This window comes from Miniopterus schreibersii (assembly GCF_964146895.1).
Source record: "Miniopterus schreibersii genome assembly, chromosome: X".
Taxonomy (NCBI): Eukaryota; Metazoa; Chordata; class Mammalia; order Chiroptera; family Miniopteridae; genus Miniopterus; species Miniopterus schreibersii.
This window is the reverse complement of record NC_138104.1, coordinates 16949799-16976025: the sequence shown is the minus strand read 5'-3', so window position 1 is coordinate 16976025 and position 26227 is coordinate 16949799. Positions and strand designations below refer to the sequence as shown.

At 39.3% G+C, this 26227-nt stretch overlaps 1 protein-coding gene across 1 annotated transcript in view; it reads right to left on the bottom strand.

Annotated features, from left to right (window-relative positions):
- KIAA1210 overlaps positions 1-21507 on the bottom strand; it is a gene marked incomplete at both ends in the record, with an annotated part of 39431 nt that extends 17924 nt beyond the window's left edge. The window contains 5 exons of the mRNA XM_081126360.1: positions 1867-2001; positions 8333-8464; positions 8784-8910; positions 14926-15097; positions 21447-21507. Coding sequence (XP_080982486.1) covers positions 1867-2001; positions 8333-8464; positions 8784-8910; positions 14926-15097; positions 21447-21507 — 627 coding nt within the window. The remainder of the gene's footprint in view (positions 1-1866; positions 2002-8332; positions 8465-8783; positions 8911-14925; positions 15098-21446) is intronic.
- Positions 21508-26227: the final 4720 nt, after the last annotated feature.

The window sequence follows — 26227 nt, the reverse complement described above, 5'->3', positions numbered from 1 at the left end:
GGAAAATAACAAGTGTTGGCCAGCATGTAGAGATATTGGAACCCTCATACATAGCTGGGGGAAATGTAAAGTGGTGTAGCTGCTAGGGAAAACAGTTTGATTGTTCCTCAAAAAGTTAAACATAGAATTACCATATGACCCAGCAATTCCACTCTCAGGTATATACCCAAAAGAATCGAAAACCAGTGTTTAAATAAAAACTTATACATGAACGTTCACAGCAACAATATTTACAATAACCAATATGTAGATATGGATGAATAGCTAAAAAAACATAGTGCATCCATACAATGGAGTATTACTTGGCCATAATAAACAGACGAGCAGAATAGATTCAATGACACGAAAGCATAGTTGAGACTGATGAAATGTCAGAGGGATGGAGGGGGGCAGGTGGGTGGAGGGGGAGAGAGTAACCAAAGAATTTATGTGCATATATACACAACCCAAGGACATGGACAATGGTGGGTTGAGTGACTGGGGAAGGGGAGGGAACGGGGGAAATGGGTCATTAGGGAGAAAAAGGGACATCTGTAATACTTTAAACAAAAATAAAAATTATAAAAAGTTAAAAAAAATTTAAAAATAAAAAGTAAAATAAAATAAAATTACAGTAATTATTAGACCTGCAAAAAAAAAAAAAAGGACTAAAGTATTGATATGTGCTATAACATGGATGAACCTTAAAAACATTATGCTAAGTGAGACAAGCCAGACACAAAAGGCCACATACGGTATTATTATATTTATATGAAGTATGCAGAATAGACAAATCCAGAGGGGAGGGAGGAAGGATGAGGGAGGAAGGATGAGTGACAGCTTAATAAGTATGGGGCTTCCATTTGGGGGAAACAAAACTATTTTGGAACTAGATAGTAGTGATGGTTGCACAATGTTGTAAATGTACTTAAAGCCACTGGGTCGTACACTTTAATATAAAAAATTACATTTTACGTGTATTTTACCTCAACAAAAATGTTATCTAATTCAATCCTTCCACCAATTCAGGCTGTCTGTCCCATGTCATCTGATTTAGTGGTATTCTGAAGAAAAACCTGATAGTCATAGCCTAAATCCATAAATCAGTGAGCATCCATCCCCCTACTGCCAGCTTAATTGTGCAATTTTTTGTTTTTGTTTTTGTTTTTTTGGTTGACATATCTAACTGAAGGCTGCTTCCTTCTACAGAATCTTAACATCAAAACATAGTTTTTTGCTGACTGGCCAATTGCCTTCATTATAAATTACCTTTCAGTTTACTTTTTAGTTCCCAATGTTAATTGTTCAAAATTCCACTTCACTTTAAAAACCCCCTCAAGTTCAATACCAACTAAATTAACCACACATTAGTTTGAGAATGGAAATATTGATATGGGCACAATACATTCATATTCCAATTGTTGATGACTATTATTTGGTTGACAAACTTAGATGTATGAAATACACATGCATGCCCTCTCATGTGTCAAATGATTTTTTTCGTATGAATATGTGTCTCTCAAATAATATAACATGTCCTTATCTTTAAGACTTTGGCATTTAAATCTGTAAAGGCTTTACTTCCATCAAAATCTCCATTGCTTTCTTCCTGAAATAACTGAAAACATCTGGAAACTTTTTTTTGTTCAGATACTGCCTTCCATTGCTTATAAATTGAAGACTGATTATTTGGCTTTTAGAATTAGACGGAAAATGTAAACCACCATGCAAATCAAAAGCCAAGAATGGTATCTCCTTTCCCAAACATCTCCCTAGCACTGAGCTATAGCAGGAGAAAATAAAACTCAAGAAACTATGCCTCTGACTTATGCTCCACCTACCACCATGCCCACACAGCCTACCATTTAAGATGAGGCTAACACTTACCTTCTTCATCGTCAATGTCTTCTGTAGTAAATCCTTCTTTTGTGGGGTCTTAGGTGACTCATCATCATCAGAGACTGTGTCAGATGTTGTAAGAGGTGGGCTGATGTTGGGCTGGCGTGAGCGCAGTGGTGGGATCTGTTAAGGAGGCGTATAGAAGGAAAAAGTTAAAAACGTATGCACTTCCCTCCAAATTATGGGTGTTCCCTGTAAGAATGGATACCATCAACAAATCAACAAACGGCTCATGCTGGCGAGGATGTGGAGAACAGGGAACCCTAGTACACTGCTTGTGGGAATGCAGACTGCCGCAACCTCTATGGAAAACAGTATGGAGGTTCCTCAAAAAATTAAAAATGGAGCTGCCTTTTGACCCAGTGATCCCACTTCTAGGAATATATCTTAAGAATCCTGAAACACTAATCAGAAGGAATATATGCACCCCTATGCTTATAACAGCACAGTTTACAATAGCTAAGATCTGGAAACAGCCCAAGTACCCATCAGTAGATGAGTGGATAAAAAAGCTGTGGGACACTTACACCATGGAATACTACGCAGCTGTAAAGAAGGATCTCTTACCCTTTAAGACAGCATGGAGGGACCTGGAGAGTATTATGCTAAGTGAAATAAGCCAGGCAGAGAAAGACAAACATCACATGATCTCGCTTATATGTGGAATCTAAAGAACTTAATAAACTGATGAACAGAATAGATTCAATGACATGGAAGCATAGATCAGACTGACGAATGTCAGAGGGATGGAGGAGGGTAGATGGGTGGAAGGGGAGAGATTAACCAAGTAATTTATATGCATATATGCACAACCCAAGGATATCGACAATGATGAGGAGAGGGACTGGGGAGGGGGAGGGAACGGAGTGGAATGGGTGATTGGGGAGAAAAGGGGACATCTGTAATATTTTAAACAAAAATAAACAACAAAAAACAAACAAAAAACAAATTACGGGTGTTCTATTGTTGCTTAATGGTTAAAGGACTAAGAATCCAAAGTGAAAAAACATGCCAAGAAAGAATCTTCTACCCACCAAAGACCAATAGCCTTAGCTCACATTCTGGGTTGCTGCACTTTTGCCAATCCTCAAACAAAGACAGAAACTTCAAATTGCATATTTGACCCAAACCAGAATTCTGGTGTTATAGTCCTACTGATGTTCACTATAAATCTCATTTAAGTCTAAACTTTATTTTTGGCCCAGTCTTTGGACATCTAGTTTTTGTTGATGTGAGTCTTTGGGTCATGGTCTGGGCTTGGCATCCAAACTATAATTCTTGCTCCTATCATTCTAGAAATAGTCTGGATCAGATCTTGACTGTGTTGGTTGCTTCTCTTAATCTTGTCAAGATGGATTTCTGGAATTTAAAAAAAAAAAAATCTACAGAACTAGTCCTGGTTATAACTGCTTTACTAGTGTTCCTATGGGGATAAAATTGATCATTTAGGTTTTCCTTGGGCTTCAGCAGACTAATCTAGTTGATTCCAGTTTGAAGCTCATGGTACACTTGAATTTGAAGCACTGGTCCTTGCCATGGTCCTTTTAATGTGAATCAGAATCCCAATTTTATCTTTAACAAATACTGGCTAAGTATCTACAATATGCCACACCCCATTCCAGGTACAGGGCCTATAGCAATGAGCAAAACAAAATCCTTGCTGGCATGGATCTGAAATGCTTGCTTCTGTCATAGGCTCTGCTCCAGCTCAGAAGAGATGCCTTCAAATTTTCAAAGCCCAAAAAAAGGGCCACAATGAGGATTTGCCAAGATTTTGCCCCTGGGATACTCCTGGTCAGTGTATAAGGCAACCCTTTATTAATACCAGGCTCCATTGGAGGATCTTGAGAAGAGGCTTTGGGGAATAAACATCCAAAGTCCAATTCTGTGTGTGTGTGTGTGTGTGTTTGTGTGTGTGTACATTATGACAGCACATTTTATTTGCAATAAAGATGTTTCATTCTTAACAACATATGGAATCATGCAAAAATGTTTCTTTGTTCTATAATTTAGTAAATATCAGCAATAATTTAGCAACTGTGGAGTTTTTAACCCAAATAACCATTTATCACCTATAAATGACATATTATAAGAATATTAATTGATTTACATTATTTTTTAATTGAATTTATTTGGGTGACATTGATTCCCAAAACCATACAGGTTTCAAGTGTACAAACCAACAAAATACCATCTGCACATGGTATCATGTGCCCATCACCCAAAACAAAGTCTCTTCTGGTCCCCATTTGTCCCCCCTTTGCCCACCTCCACCTACCCCTACCCTCCTTTCTCTGTTACCACACTGTTGTTGGTGTCTATGTGTCATATATATATATATATATATATATATATATATATATAGTCCCTTCACCTTCTTTCATCCAGCCCCACAACCCACGTCTCCTCTGACAGTTGTCAGTCTGTTCCATACATCTATGCCTCTGTTTCTAGTTTGTTTGTCAGTTTATTCTGTTCATTAGATTCTATATGTGTAAATATACCACAGCTTTTTTATCCACTCATCTACTGATGGGCACTTAGGCCGTTCCAGTTCTTGGCTATTGTAAATAACACTGCAACAAATATTGGGGTGCATATATACTTCTGAATTAGTGTTTTGGGTTTCTTTGATATATTGCCAGAAGTGGAATCACTGGGTCAAAAGACATTTCCATTTTTAATTTTTTGAGGTAACTCTATACTGATTTCCACGATGGCTGCACCAGTCTGCATTCCCACCAACAGTGCACGAGGGTTCCCTTTTCTCCACATCTGGGACAATACTTGTTGTTTGTTGATGCTATAACAATAGGAGTGCTTTACCCTGGGAAGATGTCTTCTGGGTCTCTAGCAGACGCCCTTCACTCCCAGGTGGATTGAATATCCACTGATTTTCACCACCAGATGCTATGCAAGCTCCTCTTCCCGTCTCTGTTGCTTTGGGTTGGGGATCCCTGAGTGAGGTTGAGACCCCACACTTCTGGGGGGAGGAAGTTTTGCAGCCAAGATATCTTTCTGGCTTCTTAGCCACCACACCAATGCACAGGGGCCAGCCCTTTCTGTGTCTCTGTCCTTCTTACCAGTTTCTATGTGGCTTCTTCTGTAAATCCTTGGTTATAATACCTCAGTTCATCTAGCCTTCAGTTGGTTGTTCAGGTTGACTGCTTTATAATTAAGCTGTAAATCCAGCTTGGTGCCAGAAGGAGGTGAGTGTAACTTCTAGCTACTCTGCAGCCTCCCTAAGCCCAATTCTAATCATAACTACAAGAATGACAACTAACTCTTACTGGGGGTTTTACTTTGCTTTCTCATATTTATTATTTCCTTCCTTTTGCTAGCTTTGGGTTTAGTTTGCTCTTCTCTTTCTTAGTCCTTAAGGTGGAGAGATTGGTTTCTGATTTGAGATCATTCACCCTGCCAGGCATGGTGTGCTCTTCATAGATGTCTTTTATTTGAACCTTACAACAATCCTTTGAAGTATTCACTTTTGTGGTCTCCATTTTATAAATGGGGTAAACCAGGTTTGAGAGATGACACAACTGGCCTAATTCTCACAGTAGCACTGCATACATTTGAAAGGTCTGCTTGCCTTTATAGCCCATGTTCATAACCACTGTGTACTCCTATCTCCTAACCACTGTGTACTGTCTCCTAACAGGAAGGGAACGGCCCATGCTCAAGTTCAGGAAGTTTAAAGGCAACAACCAGCAGAGGTGTGCTTGCTTCACTAAGAAGGGCTGCAGAGGGAGAGGCGGGCCTGTGAGCAGTAAGAAAAACTGCTTCGCCGTCACAGTTTCTTAAATTACTGAGTTAATTTTGATTCAACAATAAGAAAATGCTAACAATCTGCTATTACATCTTCTTATCTATTAATCCTCAAATAAAAAGAACATGAAATGTCTTGAAGAGTAATCTAGGCACCCACATTCATAACACTTCAGACAGGACATGAGGTGAAAATCTGGCAGGGGATAAAAACTGACTCAGTCTTGGTATTTCTAACAGAAATGGTGTACCTGAATTTTCTCTCCCACAGTCTCCCAGTTGCTCACTTAATCCATTAAAAATATCCATACCTGGCCAACTTTTATGCAGCACTGGGTTTGAGGACCCTCAACTTAATTCTGTCAACTACTTTGCCATTTAAGGTTGTCTCCTTGGCACTTAAGGGAAGTTTCCCATGCAAAAGTCAATCTGGTTGTTGACAACTCAGGTTCTGTTAACACTCTATGCTGTCTTTTTTAAAATATTTTTTAAATATGTTTTTATTGATTTTAGAGAAAGAGGAAGGGAGAAGGAGAGAAAGAAACATTGATCAGCTGCCTCCTGCATGTTCCCTGCTGGGGATGGAGCCCGCAACCTAGGCATGTGCTCTGACTGGAATCAGTGAACTCTAGGTACATGGGACTACACTCAACCAATTAAGCCACACAAGCCAGGGCACACTCTATGCTGTCTTAAGCCCTATTTCCCAGGGGAGGGACTAAGGGAGTAGGCTAAAGTTGTGAGGTGTGGGCTCAAACCAGACATTTAAGAAAACTTGCCTTTGGGCTTTCCCCACCTCCTTCATTGTGAGAGGACATGCCCCTAGAATATTTTCTGTAATTTTCACACACAAAAATCATCTTTTTAAAAACCAAATATCTCTGCTATAAAAGTCTCTCTCTTTCTGGGACTGAGAGAGGAAGGAAAGAGAGAAGAATCCAGTAAACACTTTTTTCTTTTTTGAATATGAGAAATAACCCCATGTGGTCATGTAGACCTGGATTTTGGCCACTGGATGGCGAGGGAGTATAGCTGTGGAGACAAGCAAAAGCTGGTAATGATATTTATTTATTTATTTATTTATTTATTTATTTATTTATTTATTTATTTAATTTTATATGTTTTTATTGATTTCAGAGAGAGGAAGGGAGAGGGAGAGAGAGATAGAAACATCAATGATGAGAGTCATTGACCGGCTGCCTCCTGCACGCCCCCTACTGGGGATGGAGCCTGCAACCTGGGCATATGCCCTGACCAGGAATGGAACTGTGATCTCCTGGTTCATAGGTCAACGCTCAACCACTGAGCCATGGGGCTGGGCTGGTACTGACATTTAAAACTGGACTAGAAAGTTCATGGAAGTGAATTTTCCTACTGTAGTACAACAGGGCAACAATCTGTTGCCCTAGGGGCTGCTTTACAACCATAAGATCAGCATCATTGCTGACCATTTTAGTGTTTGCTTCTCTATCCTTAATAGCTAATTTACCCAGGAGAATTTCCATGTACAGTACATAAAAAAAAGCAAGAGATATGGGATCTTAAGCAGCCATGTCAAAAATAAACTCAAGTTGTCCTGGCCAGGTAACTCAGTTGGGTAGAATGTCATCCTGATACACCAAGGTTGCAGGTTCAATCCCCGGTCAGGGCACATAGAAGAATCAACCAATGAATGCATAATTAAATGGAACAACAAATCAATGTCTCTCCTTCTCTCTTCCTCCCTCCCTCCCTTCCTCTCTCAAATCAATAAATCAAAAAATTATTTAAAAAATTTTTAGCCCTGCTGGCGTGGCTCAGCGGTTGAGCGTCGACCTAGGATCCAGGAGATCAGGGTTCGATTCCCAGTCAGGGCACATGCCCGGGTTGCGGGCTCGATCCCCAGTCGGGGGCTTGCAGAAGGCAGCCAATCAATGACTCTCTCATTACTGATATTTCTCTCTCTCTCTCCCTCTCCTTTCCTCTCTCTGAAATCAATAAAGATTTTTTTAAAATTAATTAATTAATTAATTAATTTAATTTAATTTAAATTTTTAAATAAAAATAAACCCTAGTAACCTCTTGCCAAATACAAAATAATCAGCTCTCCAGTGGAGAAAGGTCTCTTCCCTGTGTGGCCTTTCCAGTTACACAGGGAACTTTGGATATAAAGCTGAGAGAAGGAGGAAGGTTGGTAGCTGCTAAGGGTTATCTCCCTGGCAATATCTCCAGCTTCACCTGGAGCATTTCTAGATCAGAGCTCCAGAAATTTCTGACTGAGCAATGGTTAGGATTAGCTGGAGGTAAGACTGACCTATGCACATGCTGCATTTTATGGAGACTAAAGGTGTACCCCTCTCCCCATTGAAGCAGGTACAAAGAAGTTGTGCATCTTAGAGACTGTGGTAATGGAAAGACCATGGGTTTTAAAGTCAACACAACTGGGTCAGTTTTCCAGGTCTGTCACTTACTATCTGGGAGAACTTGAGCAACTTCTTGAACACCTATGAGTCTTTACCAATCCTCACAAGCAACCCTTTGAGGTAGATATTAATATCATACCCATTGTAGATGAGGAAAGAAAGGCTCAGAGAAGTTAAGAAATCAGTCCAAGGTTACAGAGCCAGTAAGTAGCAGATCAAGAATTCAAGCACAGGTCTGTCCATCTGACTTAGCTGCCATACTTTTAACAATTCTACTCTATTACCTCAGTGATCTTGGATCCTCCAACCCAGATGCCACTTCTGTGCACGTAATGGGGCTTAACTTCAAGCAGAGCTCCAGAAACAGATCTATGTGTACTACCAGTGATAGGCAGAGTTCTGGAAACATGAGATCTCTGTGGAAGAGAGAAAAGACATGGGGGTTGGAACACTTGCACATTAACAGTGGAATATCACTGTTATAATACTTAAAGCATTCTCGAGTGTGTCAAAATAAGTGAATGGGGTAACACCAGCCAACACTATGTGCCAGGAACTAAGTAAGCACATCATATATTTGTATATTCTCTCATTTAATATTTACAACAGCCCTGTGGGGGTGGAATCAGCTGAGAAATAGGGCCAAATGACTCCCTTCTTTTTTTGGTAGGGTAGGAATAGGGAATGGAAGAGTAGTCAATCCAATTAGGCACAGATGTTCAAGTTTAGTATTACCTCCAGAGTTCTGCCTCTCTGGGGCTCCGGAGAAGGATATATTTTACTTTCTGATCTTTCAGACTCAGAATCCAACATGAAGATGCTGTCATGGGACAAGGATTTGCTCCTCATGGTTCTCTTGACCCTGGAAGGGAAGGAGAAAGTCTTGTAAAAGCAGCCCAAGGGCCATAGGAACCAATGACACATGTACATCTATAATATGGCCTACCAAAGACATCACAGAAGGAGGGTGAAGATGCATATATACTGACACAGAGAGTTGTTCATGAGATAATAAATGAAAAAATAAAGAGTAGTATGGTCCCCTTTAATATATGAATATATATTACATACATATATCATTTATGTTTATAGAAAAATGTCTGGAAGGGTTGCCACCAAATCTTTAGTGATGGTTTCCTCTGAGGAAAGGATCTAGAGACAAGAAGGTGATGATAATTTTCTACTTGATGTACTTCTGTATAATTTTTATTTTTAAAATAATTAACACATATCTTTTTTACATAATATATTCACTGAGATATGGTTTACATACCATACAATTCACCCATTTAAAGTGTACAGTTCAATAGCGGCAACCCCATGGAATAGAAGGGAAGACCCAGAGTCTTACTATTATTAAGGTAAGAGTTATAAAAGACCTCTTATACCCAAATTTCTCTCTAGTGTTTTTGTTTTTATTTATTTTAAAATATCAAATATCTGCCCAGATGCTGGAGATTTTCATGCACCAGTTTTTTTTTTCTCTTTCATACAAGGGATCTGCAATACATCTGTCTTATTTTCAAAGTCATCCTATGCACCCAACACTGCCCCATGCACACCCACAGCTTGCTAAACCCTGATGGAAATGCCTTCTGATTGGGAATGGGGCCAGGTTGATGACAGTTATGTGTTAAGACAAATCAGAAGAAAGTTAGACAAAAATGAAAGGCTAAAGGCACAAAAAACTCCGTTTGGGATTTGGGAAGGTATTTTACCTTTTAAAAAATCAACCAAAGACATCACAGGGGTAAAAAACTATAGACCACTATCTCTTATGAATGTAGATGCGAAAATCCTCAGTAAAATACTAGCAAACAATCTAGCAACATATAAAGAGAATTAAACGCTATGATCAAGTAGAATTTGCAAGGAATGCAAGGTTGCTTTAATATATGAAAATAAATTCATGTAATACATCGATAAAATAAAAGCAAAAGCCAACCATCATTTCAATAGATGCAGAAAAAGCATTTGTAAAATACAATACCCTTTCATGTTAAAGACACTCAACCTTGACAGAAGACATCTGTGAGAAACCCACAGCTAATATCATACTTAATGATGAAAGAATGGATACTTTCTCCCTCAGATCAGAAACAAGACAAGGATGTCTGCTCTTATCACTTCTATTCAACATTGTACTGGGGGTTCTAACCAGGGAAGTTAAAAAAAAAGGCATCCATATTAGACAGGAAGAAGTACAATTATCTCTAATCACAGATGACTTGATCTTGTGTATAAACTCCTAAGGAATCCATTAAAAACTACTAGAACTAATAAGCAAGTTCCGCAAAGTTGCAGGCTACAAGATCAATATACAAAAATTGATTGTATTTCTAAATGCTTGAAATAAACAATCTGAAAATTTAAAAAAAAAAAAACACTTTCATTTACAATAACATCAAAAAGAATAAACTACTTAGGAATAAATTTAACAAAAGGCATGTAAAACTTATACTCTGAAAACTATAAAACACTGATAAAAAATTAATGAAGACCTAAATAAATAGAAAGGCAACCTATATTGATGGCTTGGAAGAATAATCTTGTCAAGATGGCACTACTTCACAAACTGATCTACAGATTTAATGCAATCCCTAGTGAAATTCCAGCTGCCTTTAAACACTTTTTTTTTTTCTTTTCAGAAATGAACAAGCTGATCTTAAAATTCACAGTGAAATGCAAGGGAACAAAAATAGCCAAAACAATCTTGAAAAACAAGAAGTTGGAAAACTCACATTTGCCAGTTTCAAAACTGACTACAAAGCTACGTAATCAGGGCAGGTAACATTGGCCTAAGAATAGACATATAGATCAATGGAATAGAACTGAGAATCAAGAAATAAACTCACCAACCTCTGGTTAAATTATTTTAACAAAGGTGCTAAGACCATTCAGTGGGGGAAAGAATTGCTTTTTCAACAAATGGTGGTGGGACAACTGGATAGCCACATGTAAAAGAATAAAATTGGATCCTTATCTCACACTATATAGGGTGTCTCAAAAAATGTATACACACTTTAACAGCTGATAACTGATTTAAATTTCACTCCTTTTCAGGTTTAACTGGTTTGAAATAATGGGTGAAGCCAGGCTAAGTTTTGAACAAAGAAAAATTATCCTAAAGTGCCACTAGACTTTTTTTAATGGGGATACATAAATAATACAGTTTATAGTATAAAATTGTCAAGAGCCGATGAATTGAGGGCATACAAATATCAAACGAAATGATTCTTGATGTTTGTGATTCCATTGCTTCATGTTATCAGCAGTGCCTGGTCTAGGGTGGTCATCAGTTTGAAAACAGGCATTGACAAACAATATTATTCATTTCTATAGATTCTTTTAAATTTTGAAAATGAACTGTATGGTAATAAGCACTGACTTTATAATCATTCAAAGTGCATATACATTTTGGGGGACACCCTGTATATAAAAAGTAACTCAAAATTGGTCAAAGATCTAAATATGAGAGCTTAAACTTTTAGAAGAGAACACAGAGGTCTATGTTCATGACCTGGATTTGGCAATGAAGTCTTAGATATGACACCAAAAGCTTAAGCGCCAAAAGAAAAAAATAGATAAATGAATTTCATCAAAATTAAATACAGTAAAACCCCAATATAACTTACTAATTTGGGTGAGGGGGTATCCGTTAAAGCCAAAAGTCCATTATATAATAAAGTAGGTTTTCTGAATGTGTATGTTAAAAAAATGACAAATTTAGTTAACTTATTTTTCTTATGTAAACACATTTGTGTAATTAAAACGGAGTATGTATGAAAAGTTTAATTTCATGAAAAAGTTTTTACATGTATTACAATAATTTTAAGTTTATACTGAATAGGTCTAGTAAATGTGTGAGTTCACCAGTCACTGCAAGTAAACAAATGCACAGGGCTGGGGCATGGCTTAGTGTTTGTGGAACATTGGCCAGCAGGAGTTAAAACTGCTGCATAAAGTCACACCAAGCAACAACAGAACCAGTTACCACTCTCAATGCAGTGATCACTTTCTAATCATTCTCAGGACATTGTTTACAAGCAGTGATGCTTGGATTTAAATATGTAGACTATAGTTGTAGATATGTTATATTTATTTATGTTGGTGAAATTCTTACAGTGTTTTTTCCAATATATGGCTTATTCGCTAAAATTTGTTAAAAATAACAGTGAATTCATAACAAAAAAATAACCTGTTAATTTAATTATGAGCAAATCTTGATTAAAAGCATTTTAAAATTAACAGGATATTAATTTTCACATATGACATACAGACTGGAAATTTTGTCCATTAAATCCAAAGTCTGTTAAATTGAGATCTGCAAAATTGAGGGTTTACTATACTTTTGTGCTTCAAAGGATATTAACAAGAAGTGGGAAAGACAACCTACATGATGGGAGAAAATATTTGCAAATTGTACATCTAGATGTACAATTCTAGAATACATAAGAAACTCCTATAATTCAATAATATAAAATAATTAAATTTAAAAATGAGCAAAGGATCCCCAAAAATCATTTCTCCAAAGAAGACATACAAATGGCCAATGAGCACAGGAAAAGATTCTCAATATTGTCAGTCAGCAGCAAAATACAAATCCAAACCATTATGAGATGCCATTTCACACTTGGCTAGAAACAAAAACTCAGATGATAAAAGGGTTGGCAAGGCTGTGGAGAAATTGGAACTTCCATACACTGCTGGTGGGAATGTAAAATGTGACAATTGCTTTGGAAAACAATCTGGTGTTGCCTCAAAAAATTAAACATTAAATTATCATGTGACCCAGCAACTCAACTCCTAGGTATATACCCAAGAGAAATAAAAGTATATATCCAAAAAAACTTCTACACAAATGTTCACAGCAGCAGTCTTCAAAATAGTCAAAAGGTGGAAACCACCCAAATATCTGTAAACTGATGAACAGATAAAAAGTAGTATATCCATGCAATGGAATACTACTATTCAGTAGTATAAAAGGATACATGCTACATACAACATGGGTAATCCTTGAAAACATGCTAAGGGAAACAAACCAGTCACAAAAGGCTACAAGTAGTATGATTCCACTTACATAAAATCCAGAATAAGCAAATTTATAGAGGCAGAAAATACATAAGTGCTCACCTAGGGCTAGAGTGGGGGTAGGAGATAATGGGGATTAACTGCTAATCAGTACAGAGTTTCTTTTAGGGAGGGATTGAAATATTTTAAAATTGGATAAAATAGTTAAAATTTTTTCAAATATTTTTTTTGCACTTATTACCTTTATTACAAAACAGTACACATAGGTTGGCACTTTAAAAAACAATGATAACTAAAGTAGCACCTCAGGCACTGTAGGGCTAGCACCCACTCTGTCATTGTGAGCCTGTCTGGCTACAGGACATACACATCTGATCATGACACACTCTGAGGGCAGTGTGGTGCCATGAAGATTCAAATGGCACCATGCTAAGGTGGCTTGTGGGCCACTTTGTACTAAACTCCTACCCACCTTTTCCCTATAAAGCTCTGCTACTCATTGGCCCTGGTGGTGAAGGCAACATGCTCTTATACGCACTGCCTCTCCCTCTCATTCTCATGTTCCTTCCCTCCTTTCCCCACCCACCTCAGACAGGTGCATATGCACACACTTTCTTAGTGTGGAGAAATGCAGCAGACTAAACGAGCCATTTTAGAGGGGGGAGGGGCAAGTAAGAAGGGGAAATATACAATTTTAGTGGAGACAGCCCTTGCCAATTTGTAGAGACAACACAGAGTAAATCCAAATGCCCCTCCCCTCCCCACCCCACCCTGCAGTTTTTAGCAGGGCTAGTCTTAGCCTTATTTAGAGCTATAAGGTAATGATCTGTAATGGTATGATTTGTGAGGTATGAAACAAGCCCCTGTCCAAAACCATCTCTCCCACTGGCAAAGCTATCTGAAATTCCTCACATTCAATGCACGCATTAATGTCCCCCTTAAAGAGACCTATGTGCTGTTAGGGGATAGTATAATATGTTTGCTAACTGTCCCATCACCACCAAACAAAGACTTTAGATAATAGGGAGCAGCATAGGTGAGCTCTGTGGGGAGTCCAGATAAGTCTAGAGTTTAAGGTCAGGAGAACAGTCCCTGGTGGAACTCCATAGAGGGGGATCCGACTGAGCCAGGAATAGCTCCAGATTTTCCACAATAAGATACAGAAATTGGAGCATCACAGATGAAATTTTAAATAGGGGTGGTAGTGGCAGAAACAGTCTTTACCATCCCTTCTGTGACTAGATGCACCATTTCCCCTAGTCTCCTGGGATGGAGGGAGAAATGGTTTTGGGTTCTTTGCTTGCTTATTTATTTGTTCATTTTTACATTAATACAGTGACTTCACACTTATGTCCCAACCCAGGTATATGGCTTCACTGAGACTTTATTCACACATTCTGAGATCTAGTTCCCCTCACCCAGTAATCACAGAGCTGCAGTCTGAGGGCCAGGCAAGCAAGCCAGACCAAGCTTCCTGAATGATATAGGCTATCCTTACCTTACAAAATACAAGTTCTTGTGGCTAAGACAGGGAAGGGTTTACCTGATCTACTGCACCCTCCACCAAAAGCTCTTGGGGAACGGGGAGTGCATTTACCATGTTCCAACCCACTGAGCTGTGTGGCCCAGATGACATGTCTACACATGAGCACAGAGACAGGCCACTGGGAAATGGTTGCATTGGCAATGGCCCCCGACCCAGCCCCCACAAGCATGGAGGGCAAAAGTCCCTGGAACCAAAGGCCCACCGGTGATTGGCTACCAAAGGAGGACCTGGATCTAGCAATCTGCCCCTTACTCTGTCCCCATCCCCCACCAAACCCCTCACACTACCCAGTGAGCTTACCTTAACTTAGGTTGTTGACCTTCCTGAACCAGATTCAGAGAAGAGTTGTTAATGCTGCTGCTGGACGAGCTTTGTTTCAGGCTGCTCCTCCCTCCCTGGGCACCTTCAGGCTCTTTTCTTTTCTTCTTGCCAAAAAAACTCTTTAAGGCTTTAAATTTGGATTTCTTCTTTCCTGGAAGTTAGGAATGAAAAGTGAGACAGAGTGTGATGGTGGATGGGAAGACAGGAGAGGAAGCAGGGTCTTTGTGACATGAAGAAGCACTATGATCTCAGGTGCCCTGCAGATCTTGGCCCTTGCTCCCAGGGACCACAGCACCATTCATTTGGTTTGTTCTCTTCTTTTTTTTAAACATACATTTTTGTTGATTTTAGGGAGAGAGAGAGAAACATTACTCGGCTGCTTCCTGAATGCCTCTACTGGGAATCAAGCCCCAAACCCGGGCATGTGCCCTGACTGGGAATCCAACTGGTAACCACTTTATGCATGGGGTCGAGGCTCAACCACTGAGCAATACTGTCTATGGATGGTCTCTTCTTAATAACTCAGTGACAAAGTATCTGATTTGCTGATGAGAGCAGAAGCTCAGGCCCCAGCTTGTGTGTGGTGTTTGGGCAGCCTCTGTTCAGGCCCAATTCACTAGGCATTCACTTTTCTCTCAATGTCAACTATTAATATACATCTCTTTTCTGGCCCTAAGAAGTTCATTCATATGCAGCAATTATTGAGCTAAAATAATCACTTGTTACCCCCTACACTCCACCCCGGTGGCTGGAATCATCACAATCCAGTTGAGGAGCTAAGATTTCACATGTGGAATCCAAGTGGGAGTTGGTACTGCCCAGGGCTTCGGGACCCTTAGAAATCTATGTGGGAGTTGATATTGCCTAGCCTGTGTGCTCAAACGATGCAGACCCAAAGAATGAATGTGGTCAGTTGATGCAGTCAGGGAAGACTTCCTTGAGGAAGGAATTTATGAACAAGGGAGAAGGCTTGGAATCAGAAAGAAGAAAAGCTGACTGTGCAAAAAGCATGACAAAATTGGATACCAAAGGGTTTTGCAAGGGGCGTGCATGTGTTTGCATGCGTGTGTATTACATGCATTGTGTGTGTTCTTCAATTACTGCTGATTGGTTTGGATAATCTATAGGGCTGCTGCCCTCTGCACATGCAAATAACTGAAAGGTTGTTCTATCTATAATAACTACCAGGACAGCAGTGAGGAATGTGAGTTTTAAATGCTCTTTAGACTCTATTTAGGCATTCTTTAGTTTCCTAATAAGCACATATGTCTTTATTGGGGCTCCATAGAAGGGAGGAAAGGGGAGGGGAGTTTGTGTTACATTCTTCAGAGGGAAGGAATTAGCTCTTATTGCTTTCACATGCAATGATTTACTAACCCAGGTGTCTCACTGCAATTCCCAAGTCTGGTCCCTGGAAGTCCTCTTGCCAGCACAGCAATGATGTGCTGGCAGTGAAGGACTCACCAAGGAAGTTGCCAGTGGAGTTGGCATTACAAAGGCTTGGTGGCTTAACGGAAAGCACTTCCCAAGAGTTAGAAAACTCTGGAATTCTTGGCTTGGATCTGCTGTCAATTAGCTCTGTGACCTTGGGTAAATCACTCAGCCTCTCTGGCACTTAGCAGGAAAATGAGGGGATCACACTAATCAGCATCTCCCAAAGTGTGTTCAGAGGGATACTTATGGGTCTGTTGCATGAAAAAGGGGTCTACAGTCCAGTACCTGGGAGACACTGGATAAGACAAAGTTTAGGGGTCTGCTTTCCAGCAAGATTTTCCTGAAACTTCAACACTACGGTGAAACTGAACAAAAATATTGTCCAAGAAACTGAACAAAAATATTGTCTCCCTAATGCATGCAAGCAGAATGTCTGGCAAAACACACTGGGGAAATGCTGAACTAGGGTTCTTTTTAACTCTGAAATGGTATAACCTATTTGTGTACTTAATACTGCTGGCCCTGCCTATTAGAAAGGTTTCTAAACTTCAAGGCTTGCCTCAAGTCCAGTTTCTGACCAATCATTACAATTCACACTTCTCTCTGCACACTTAAAACTTGAGTGTTAGCACCAAGAGTTTTGTATCTGAATGCTCTCTAGTCTGCACATATCAAGCACTTATTATACTTTGAGTATCATGAGAAAGGAATAAGATATAGTTCTATGTCTTAGCTACTGTCCCCCAATCAAGGCTGTAGGCAGGCCCTCTTTAGCATCCCTTTAGCAACTAGCACAGTGCAAGGCAAGCTGTAACATCCAAGGGACAACTGAGTCCACTGAGGGGTGCAGAGTACCAACACAGTGTCACTTCCCTTAAATTGAGATCACTTAGCAGAGTCATCCTTAAGCATGTTATAATTTAAACACTGGCCCTTGTTGGGGTTGATGTAAACTGTAAATAATGTAGGTAAAGAGCTTAGCATAGTATCTGGTATGTAGTAAGTGCTAATAAGTTTGAGCTAGTATTAGGTAGTCAATAATTTCTTGTTTATTAAGACCACATTCAATTTTATCTATAGAACTGACTTATCAATTCTATCTAATCTATCTATAGATAAAGGGAAGCAACCTCACATCTATAACTCAATAGTGAGCTCTAAAATATACATGATTAGAAAAACAGAAGCTAGCATGGGGAGGGGCAATGAAAAAATATAGGACTGTTTGCTTGATAATTGTTGCTTAAGAAATTTCAGTTTTGTATGAGTTGGGCAATTTCTCATCTACTAGGAGGTATCTATATAGGGCCATGATCAGGACAAATTTGGCAATTCTACCTAAAGATAGAAAGAATAAAACATGAATATACAACAGAAAACATATTTTTTTCAAGTCCCCTTCTATAATTTTCTTCAAGAAAAATTAAACTAATTTGTATGACAATAAAATCAAAATATTTAAAATGTTTGATTTCATAGAACTACTATAAGTATTCAGTGTGAAAGTGCCAAAAAGTATACAATACAGAGTAGGGTGGCTCTAAAATAATCTATATTTTGTTCTCTGGCCTTCTCTCAATCTCCCCACCCCAAAACAATTTCTAAAATCTATGAAATAGTGAGATTTTAATGCAAAATTCTCACTACTATACTACACTAATTACTATAATTAGTTTTTAACTGAAAAATATTTACCAAGTGAATCTCTGGAAAAAATGCTGTTATTTGTAGTATTTGACTATTTTTATGGTGTAAATACTCCCATCTCAATGTCAAGCTACCAACATGACATTTAAGAAGAGATATGCACAGTCTCTCTCAAGCCAGTGTAAGCCAGCTCCAATACACCACTAAGTAATTTCTGCCCAGTGAGGACAAATTGGGCAGTGTCTTCTCACAAACAGGAAGAAGCATGCTATATTTTAGCCTTTGCAGGCATTGCCATTTTTCAAACAGAATTAATATGATTGATTGACTCTTGACAGGTGGATCTCTTTCTGGTCTTTGGAAAGGGGAACAACTTTATGCTCAGAGTGTTTGGAAACATAGTGATTGTTGCCTCTCTTGCATCAAAATGCCAGAATGGAAGGGAGGAGGAGAAAGCTGGAGGGTTTGGAGTTGCAAATCTGCTTCTCATAAAGCAGCAAAGACATCTGTCACACAATCTACAAACACTTAAGTGAATCAAGCCCTGGCTGGTGTGGCTCAGTAGCTAAAGCATCCGCCTGCACACCGAAGGGTCTTGGGTTCAATTCCTGTTCAAGGGCACCTACCTCAATTGTGGATTCGCTCCCCACCCTGGGTCAGGGCAAGTGCGGGAGGCAACCAGTCGATGTGTCTCTCATACATGGATGTTTCTCTCTCCCTCTCTATCCCCCCTCCCTCCTTTCTACTTTCTCTGAAAAAGCAATGGAAAAATATTTTCAGGCGAGGATTAACAAAAAAATAACTGAATCAAAGCACTTCTAATAAACTTTTCAGGCTGCAAAACTGAACATACCAGCCATAACCACTGTATGAGTAAATGAAAGTATTTATTAACACATTTTTATGTACCTAAATTAACAAAATGACTAGAGACTCTAGAACTGTAACAGGTACTAAAATTTAAGTATGCATATATTCCAATTCCCCCCCAATTTTCCATTTTTACTGAGCTGAAACAACTTATTTTCCCATAAGGATTCAAAGTGCCTTAAGCAATGTGTATCTATTTATTCTGGGCTCTAGGAGGAAAAGAATGTGTCCACTCCTCCCTGTGGGGTAGCTCTAGGTATAGTGGTAGTATAGTTTTGTTGGTGAGGAGTTGGGAGTGGTCACCAAGAGATGGTAACCATACCACATGGTGGGTTGGCTGCTCACTGATCTAGGGCAGATGGAAACAGCCTTACTGAGCAACCTATTGCCAGACAGTCAATGTCAGCTGCAATATTCCAGGTCTTCAGCCTACTCTGTGTTAAGAGACCTCCCCATCCTGAACTACATCAGATCCCATGTATGGAGATGAGCCCTGGGAGTGAGCTACAAAGCTGGGAACTGTCCACATCTATGTTACTTTTGAACTCCTAATGGAATCTGAGACAGTTGCCATATATTCAAGTGTATAAATTGGCCTTTCAAGCTTTCTTTGTAAAGGGGTGCCTTTAAATTGCCAGCAACTGAGTCCTGTGTGGGTTGGTTTCAAGAGCTGCTAAAAATGTAAAGGGTAGATAGACCTATGCAGCAGGTTTGGGTCAAAACTGACATTTGTATCCAGAAATGTTTATGTAGATCACCTATACACTGGGTACCTTATGCCCCATAAGGTACAGCAGTGGTGGTCAGTGAACTGACAGGTGAGAGCTGACAGCTGTCTGGACTTCTCCTATAACAAAGCCATTCATTTCCCTGTCCAAGCCTAAGGACTATGTAATCTCAAACAGGCAGTAGCTTTCAACACCCTCATCCAATGAGGGCCTGCAGTGTGTCACATGCCAGAAAATGGCCCATGGTAGGCAGGTTCCCCCCCCCCAGAGAAGAGAACACCATTAAATCCAGTGATGGAATCATTGCTGCTGGGTTGTATATTTGCTTATCCACCATGCACACAGGCAGCCCATCTAAGTTGAACTCAGCTTTTAAAATGCATCACATAATGTTGACCTTGTTCTGTTGCACTGCTGCTTGGAAAAAACCTTTCTAACTAACCTTCCTTCCCTTCAACCTCCCAACAGCCACCTTATTCTCTGGCTAGCAATGACTAATACTAAAAATGTACCCAAATGTTTGGTCTTTTAAAAAAATCTTGGGAATAGAGAAAAGGCATTTCCTTACCTTCATTGTTCACCAAGCGGCATTACATTGCCATTTTCGTTTGTAGGGATCTGTCTACCTCATTACAAAAAGATAGGTCAGTTAGTTTAGTGGTTGGGACTGCCTGGGTGAAGAGGCCTATCATTCATTTATTAATTCACTCATTACATATTTTTGAGTGTCTAATCACTCTCTCTGAGGCGTAATACTAAACAGTGGTGACACAGAGATGAAGACTTAAACCCTCTCCTCAGAGATCCATGTACCAGGCTCAGTATCCTCCACCTCTCATCTTCAGTGGTCAGGCCTCCAGGAAACCACAAAAAGGCACTCCCCTCCCTGTCCTTCCATACCAAGTCTTCTACACAATACACTAAGAAAACTCAGCAAAAATTGAAGAACAGCCCTGGCCAGTGTGGCTCAGTTGGTTGAGCATCAGCCCATGCACCAACTCGTCACCAGCTCAATTCCTGGTCAGGGCACATGCTCCAGTTGCAGGCTTGATTCCCAATAGGGAGTGTGAAGGAGGTAGTCAATCAATGAATTTCCCAATGATGTTTCTATCTCTCTCTCTCTCTCTCTCCCTTCCTCTCTCTGAAATCAATAAAAACATATATTTTTTAAAATTGAAGAATAACCCAGTGAACTGTTAAATTCAGTTCTGTCATTAAGTTCAATATCTCATTTTATGTCTTAGATTCCTTTTTTCCACTTTTTTTGGTGTCAGTAAAGCTTATCATTGTTTAGTGATTTTTGCCTCCCTTTCTATCACTCATGGACACCTATCACTCACAGTTGGTACCATAATTTAAGTAATAGATAAACATCTGAGTAAGTTTTGCAACAAGAAAATTTTTCTAAATTGAATCCTATTTAACAGAAGCCTATGGTGGCATATTTTGTTTCTATTCCCCCTTTACTATTGGCTAAATCTGAATTACTAGCTACAGTAAAACCTCAGTTGAATCTCTCTGATCATGGGCTGCTCTGATTTTTTTTTCTGATTAAGCAGAAATACTTCCCCTGCCTTAGTAAGTAGAACCTGTTAACCATCCCCTAATAAGATTGCAGGGCCTCAGACAAACCTTTTGAGTATCAGATTGGAAATGAAAGTGAAGCGGTTAGAAGACTAAAAAGTAAATGTGGACTGAACTTCATGTTGTTAGAAATTTGATATGAACTTGTTTGCTTGTGACTTGATTTTCTTTCTTAGGGTTGTTAAACACAGTAAACAAATCTAGTTCTAGTTACCAAGATTTTCTTGTGTTACTTACCCTCATCACTGCCCTCCAGAACTTCCAGATTGCCAGAAGCTTCATTTAGTGAGTCAGCCATACTAAGATCACTAAAGTAAAATATAGAGTAAAAAAACAAAAAATCATCACTTATATCCAGAACATAACACAATCATTTTACCCTACCCCTTATCCTTCAATTAGAGCAGCAATTTTCAACCGGTGTAAGGCAAGAATTTTTAAAAACATTCAATACCTGACTAGTCAAGGGCACTGACCTCTTTTCCCTTATATTGTCAAATTAAAAATGAAAACAGCCAACACAACAATAGCTGTCTGGTGTGAATGCCCTGTCTTCAACCGTAAATATATAGGTCATATAATAGAGTTGCATATTATTGGTCATGTCACATAATAAGGTTGTGTCTGATTGGTAAATTCTTAGTACCAAAAATCCTTATATCCAAGTATAAGCACCTGATTTTTTTAAAGGCCACTTTGGAAGAAAAAAGGTAGGTAATTATTATTAGTAGTAGTATTTGTAAATCAATCAAAATTATACCTATTTTTTGTCAGATTGGCAAAATGTATATTTTTTGGTGTGCTGCAGAATTTTAGTAATTAGTTTTTGTATGCCATGAGATGGAAAAGGTTGAAAATGGCTGAGTTAGAGTCTTAAATTATTCAAGAAAAGTATACAAAGGGAATTGCTATTAGAGAGAATTATCCTTCTTTTTAAAAAGACAGTGATTCCATTGAAATAAAATTCCAGAATAGGCAAACACATGGTCACAGAAAGTGTCTTACTTTGGGCTGGGGAGATAGGTTTTGTTTTTGTTTTTTGGGGGGATGGGAGTTGAATGGCAGAATACAGGGTTTCTTTTTTTTATTGATGAGAGAGAGAGAGAGAGGGAGGGAGAGAGCGAAACATAGATTGTTCCACTTATTGATGCATTCATTGATTAATTCTTATATATACCCTTACCAGAGATTGAACCCACAATCTTGGCTTATGGAGATGATGTTCTAACCAACTGAGCTTCCCAGCCAGAGCACACAGGGTTTCTTTTTGAGGTGGTGAAAATGTTCTAAAATTAATTGTGGTGATGGTTACACAAATCTTTGAATATATTAAAATACATTGAATTTTATACTTCAAATGGATTAATTGTATAGTATGGGTAAAGCTGTTACCCATCCCCATAAATCAGTAAAAGACAAACAACTCTATATAAAAGGGAACAAAGGATACAACAAAGAGTTTATAGAAAAAGGGATACAAATATCTAATAACCACATCAAGAAAGGCTCAGTTCCACTCATAATTTAAAAACTGTAAATCAAAATATCAAGTTAGGCCTGGCCGGCATTTCTCAGTGGTTGAATGTTGACCTATGAACCAGGAAATCATTGTTTGATTCTGGGTCAGGGCACATGCTTGGGTTGCCAGCCAGATCTCCAGTAGGGGGCGTCTTACATCGCTGTTTCTCTCTCTCCTTCTCTCTCTAAAATCAATAAAAACATATTTAAAATTACATATATAAAGTTAACATTTTCTCCTTTCAGGTTGTCAAAAAAAATTAACTTTGATGATGTTCCATTGCTGTCATATATGGGAAAAATAGGCACTCATACATCATAAACCCCTGATACACTTCTGGAGGTAAAGAGGGGTGACCATAAGCTCTGAGGTTAAGGTGAACTTGAGAGGTCACCCAACTAGAATGAGGCCTTGGAAAGCAAAAGCTTCCAAACCACAGTGAGAGCTGACAGGGCCCTAACGTCAAGATGGCATCCGACTCTCTCACTGAAAAGTCCAATGGTATGAGTTATTTCTCACTGCAATGAGTCATAAACACAACTTGTTGAACAACAAGTGTGTTCCTGGTGGGCTTTGGCTGAATGCTATTGACACTTTGTTCAAGCCACTCAAACTCTATCAGCCAATATCACAATTCTGCCTGAAGATGACTAAGCTCCAGGCCCACACAATGCTCACTAGTTCACACACACACAGACACACACATTCCATTGGGACATCTGAAAGAAGCAAAGGGGTAGGGAAATTCAGAAGCCCCTCAGAAATTCAGAGGAAGAACATAAAAATTCCTTGGACCATCACTGGTGAGTTTCTGGACCATCTTACTAAATATGGCAACACCCCACCCCGGCCACTAAGGAAAGCTTTTTAGATACTAGGGAAATAAGCTATCTCTGAGCTTTAGAGAAGAACATGAAAAAGGACCCTGTTTTCCAAAATGTCAGGCCATAGAAGACTAACATTGTCCTTGATCCACTACTGTCAGGAGTAGAAGAAAGGGAAACAACCAAAGAGAAAATATATAGGGTGGGGCAAAAGTAAGTTTGCAGTTGTTCATATGGAAAATAATGCAATAATTAATGAATACTAATACAAGAATAAACTCTGTTTCACATACTCACAACTGTAGACCTACTTTTGTATGGAAGACTACTGGGAGAACCCCATATGGAAGACTAAAGGGAAAACAAAGAAAGGGGGCATCTTGGCAGCATCTGAACCCCTAGAGCACTAATAGAATCATTCAATGTAAATATTATTCCATTTAACTAACTCTTGAGTTTAGACTGTCTCAAATTTTTTTTGCCATACTTGCCTTATTTCCCCAACTGCATCTTAGGGCCCTGAGGACAGCACCACCATCAGCTGAGCTGTCTCCCCTTCTAAACAAACAAGCCAACAGCCACAACAAAACACACAAACCTCCCCTAGATTCAAAATCTTCTTCCTATTACCACCCCATTTATTTGCATCTCTTTAAAGCAAAATTCAAGAGTTACCTATACTTACTATCTTTATGTCTTCACTTCTTATTTTCCTGAGCTCTCTCCAATCAGGCTTCCAAACAGAATGGCTTCCAAACCACTTCACCAAAACTGCTCTTGTTAAATTCAACCCTCACTTACTTGATATTCCAGCAGCATCTGACACTCCCTCCTTTTGAATATTATTATCACTTGCCTTTATCACGAAAACCACTCCTCTAATTTTCATTGGCTGTTCCTTCTCTATCTCCTTTGCTGGTTCTTTCTCCTCTGCACTAAACTTGAAATGTTGTAGCACCCAAGGGGTCTGACCTGGGCCCTCCTACTAATTTATCTACAAGCATTTCCTAGGCCCAGATAGAAATGTTACTATGAGCCACGTACGCAATTTTTAATTTTCTAGTAGCCACATTTTAAAAAGCAAAAAGAAGCAGATGATGTCACTTTTACTATTTTATTTAACTCAATAGAACCAAATTATCATTTCAAAGTGTAATCATTATAAAAATAATATCAATGAGATATTTTACATTCTTTTTTATACTAAGTCTTTGAAATCTGGGTTGTATTTTAAACATATAGTACATCTCAGTTTGGGCTAGCCACATTTCAAGTGCTCAATAGACACATGTGGCTAGTGGCTACCATATCCTAGGTGATCTCATTCAGGCTTTAAATACTACTTACATTCTGAACTCCAAAATCTCTGTATCCAGACTAGACCTCTTCCCTGAACTCCATATCCCTATAACCAACTGCCCAGCTACCATCTCCACCTCACAGTGCATATCAAACTCTTGGTTCTCCTCATACTGTCTTTCCCCATTTTCCTCATCTCAAGAAATGCCATTAGCCAGATGCTCAGACTAAAGCCTAGGAGTCACTGATTCCTTTATTTCTTTCCCATGCCACATGTAATCCAACAGTAAATTCTGTGACTCTTCCTCTCTTCCTTCAATATATTTCTGTAATGCAACCATTTCTTGCCTTGTTTGAACCACCATTATCTTTTTGCTGGATTACTGCAATAATGGGTCTCACTGTTTCCATCTTTGCCTCCTTATACTCCACACAGCAGCCATATCAGTCATGTCAGCCCTCTGCTCACTCCCCCCCCCCCTCCTTAGTGGCTTACCCAGCTCCTTACCTTGGACCTTATGTGACCTGGCCCCATGACAATGCCCCAGTGCCCACCGATCTTGCTACCCCCTTACTTCATCCCTTTGCTTCAGCCTCACTGGCCTTCTTGCTAACTCCCAACACACCCCGCCCCTTTCAATCTCAGGGTCTTTGCATTTGCTGCTCCCTCTGCCAGGAGGATTCTGCCCCCACGTTAGCTGCTTGGCTGACTCTCTTGTAGCATTCAAGTCAGCTCAAATGTTACTTCCCAGAGAAGACTTCCATGATTATCCTAGTTAAAGCCTCCCCAGTCTCTCTCGTCACATCATCCTTTATTAATATCTTCATAGCATTCATCACTTCACTACCTAAAAGTTTATTCTATATTAATTTCATTACTGTTATCTTGTTTGTCTCCTCTACCAGAATGTAAACTCCATAAGGGCAGGGACCTTGCCTATTTTTTTCATTACTGGATCTCCTAGCACCTAGAATGGTACTTGGCACATAGCAAGCACTCAATTAATATTTGTTGAGTGAATGCCCAAATTTAATAAAGGAAGGGGAAGTAATGTAAGAACCATTTTTGCAGTCAGCAATTTCTCAGAAGTAGAGGTGTACTATGGGAGGCAGAAGACTTGTCCTGGGAGAGGAACCCCCTTTTTGCCCAACTTAGCAGGACCTGCCTTCCTTCCCAGCAAAGTGGGTCCCACCCCAAAATTATTCACCTGTGCAGAACCAAGTACTCTTGGGCCTCTCTTGTCCTTGGTGCATAGAGTCCACTCTCAGGTGTCCTAGCCACAAGACCCCCTTGGTGTAGAGCCCCACTCAGCTGGGCTAGGCCTTGACCCTCATGGAGGAGGTTTCAGGAACAGATACCCTGCCCCTTCCTACTT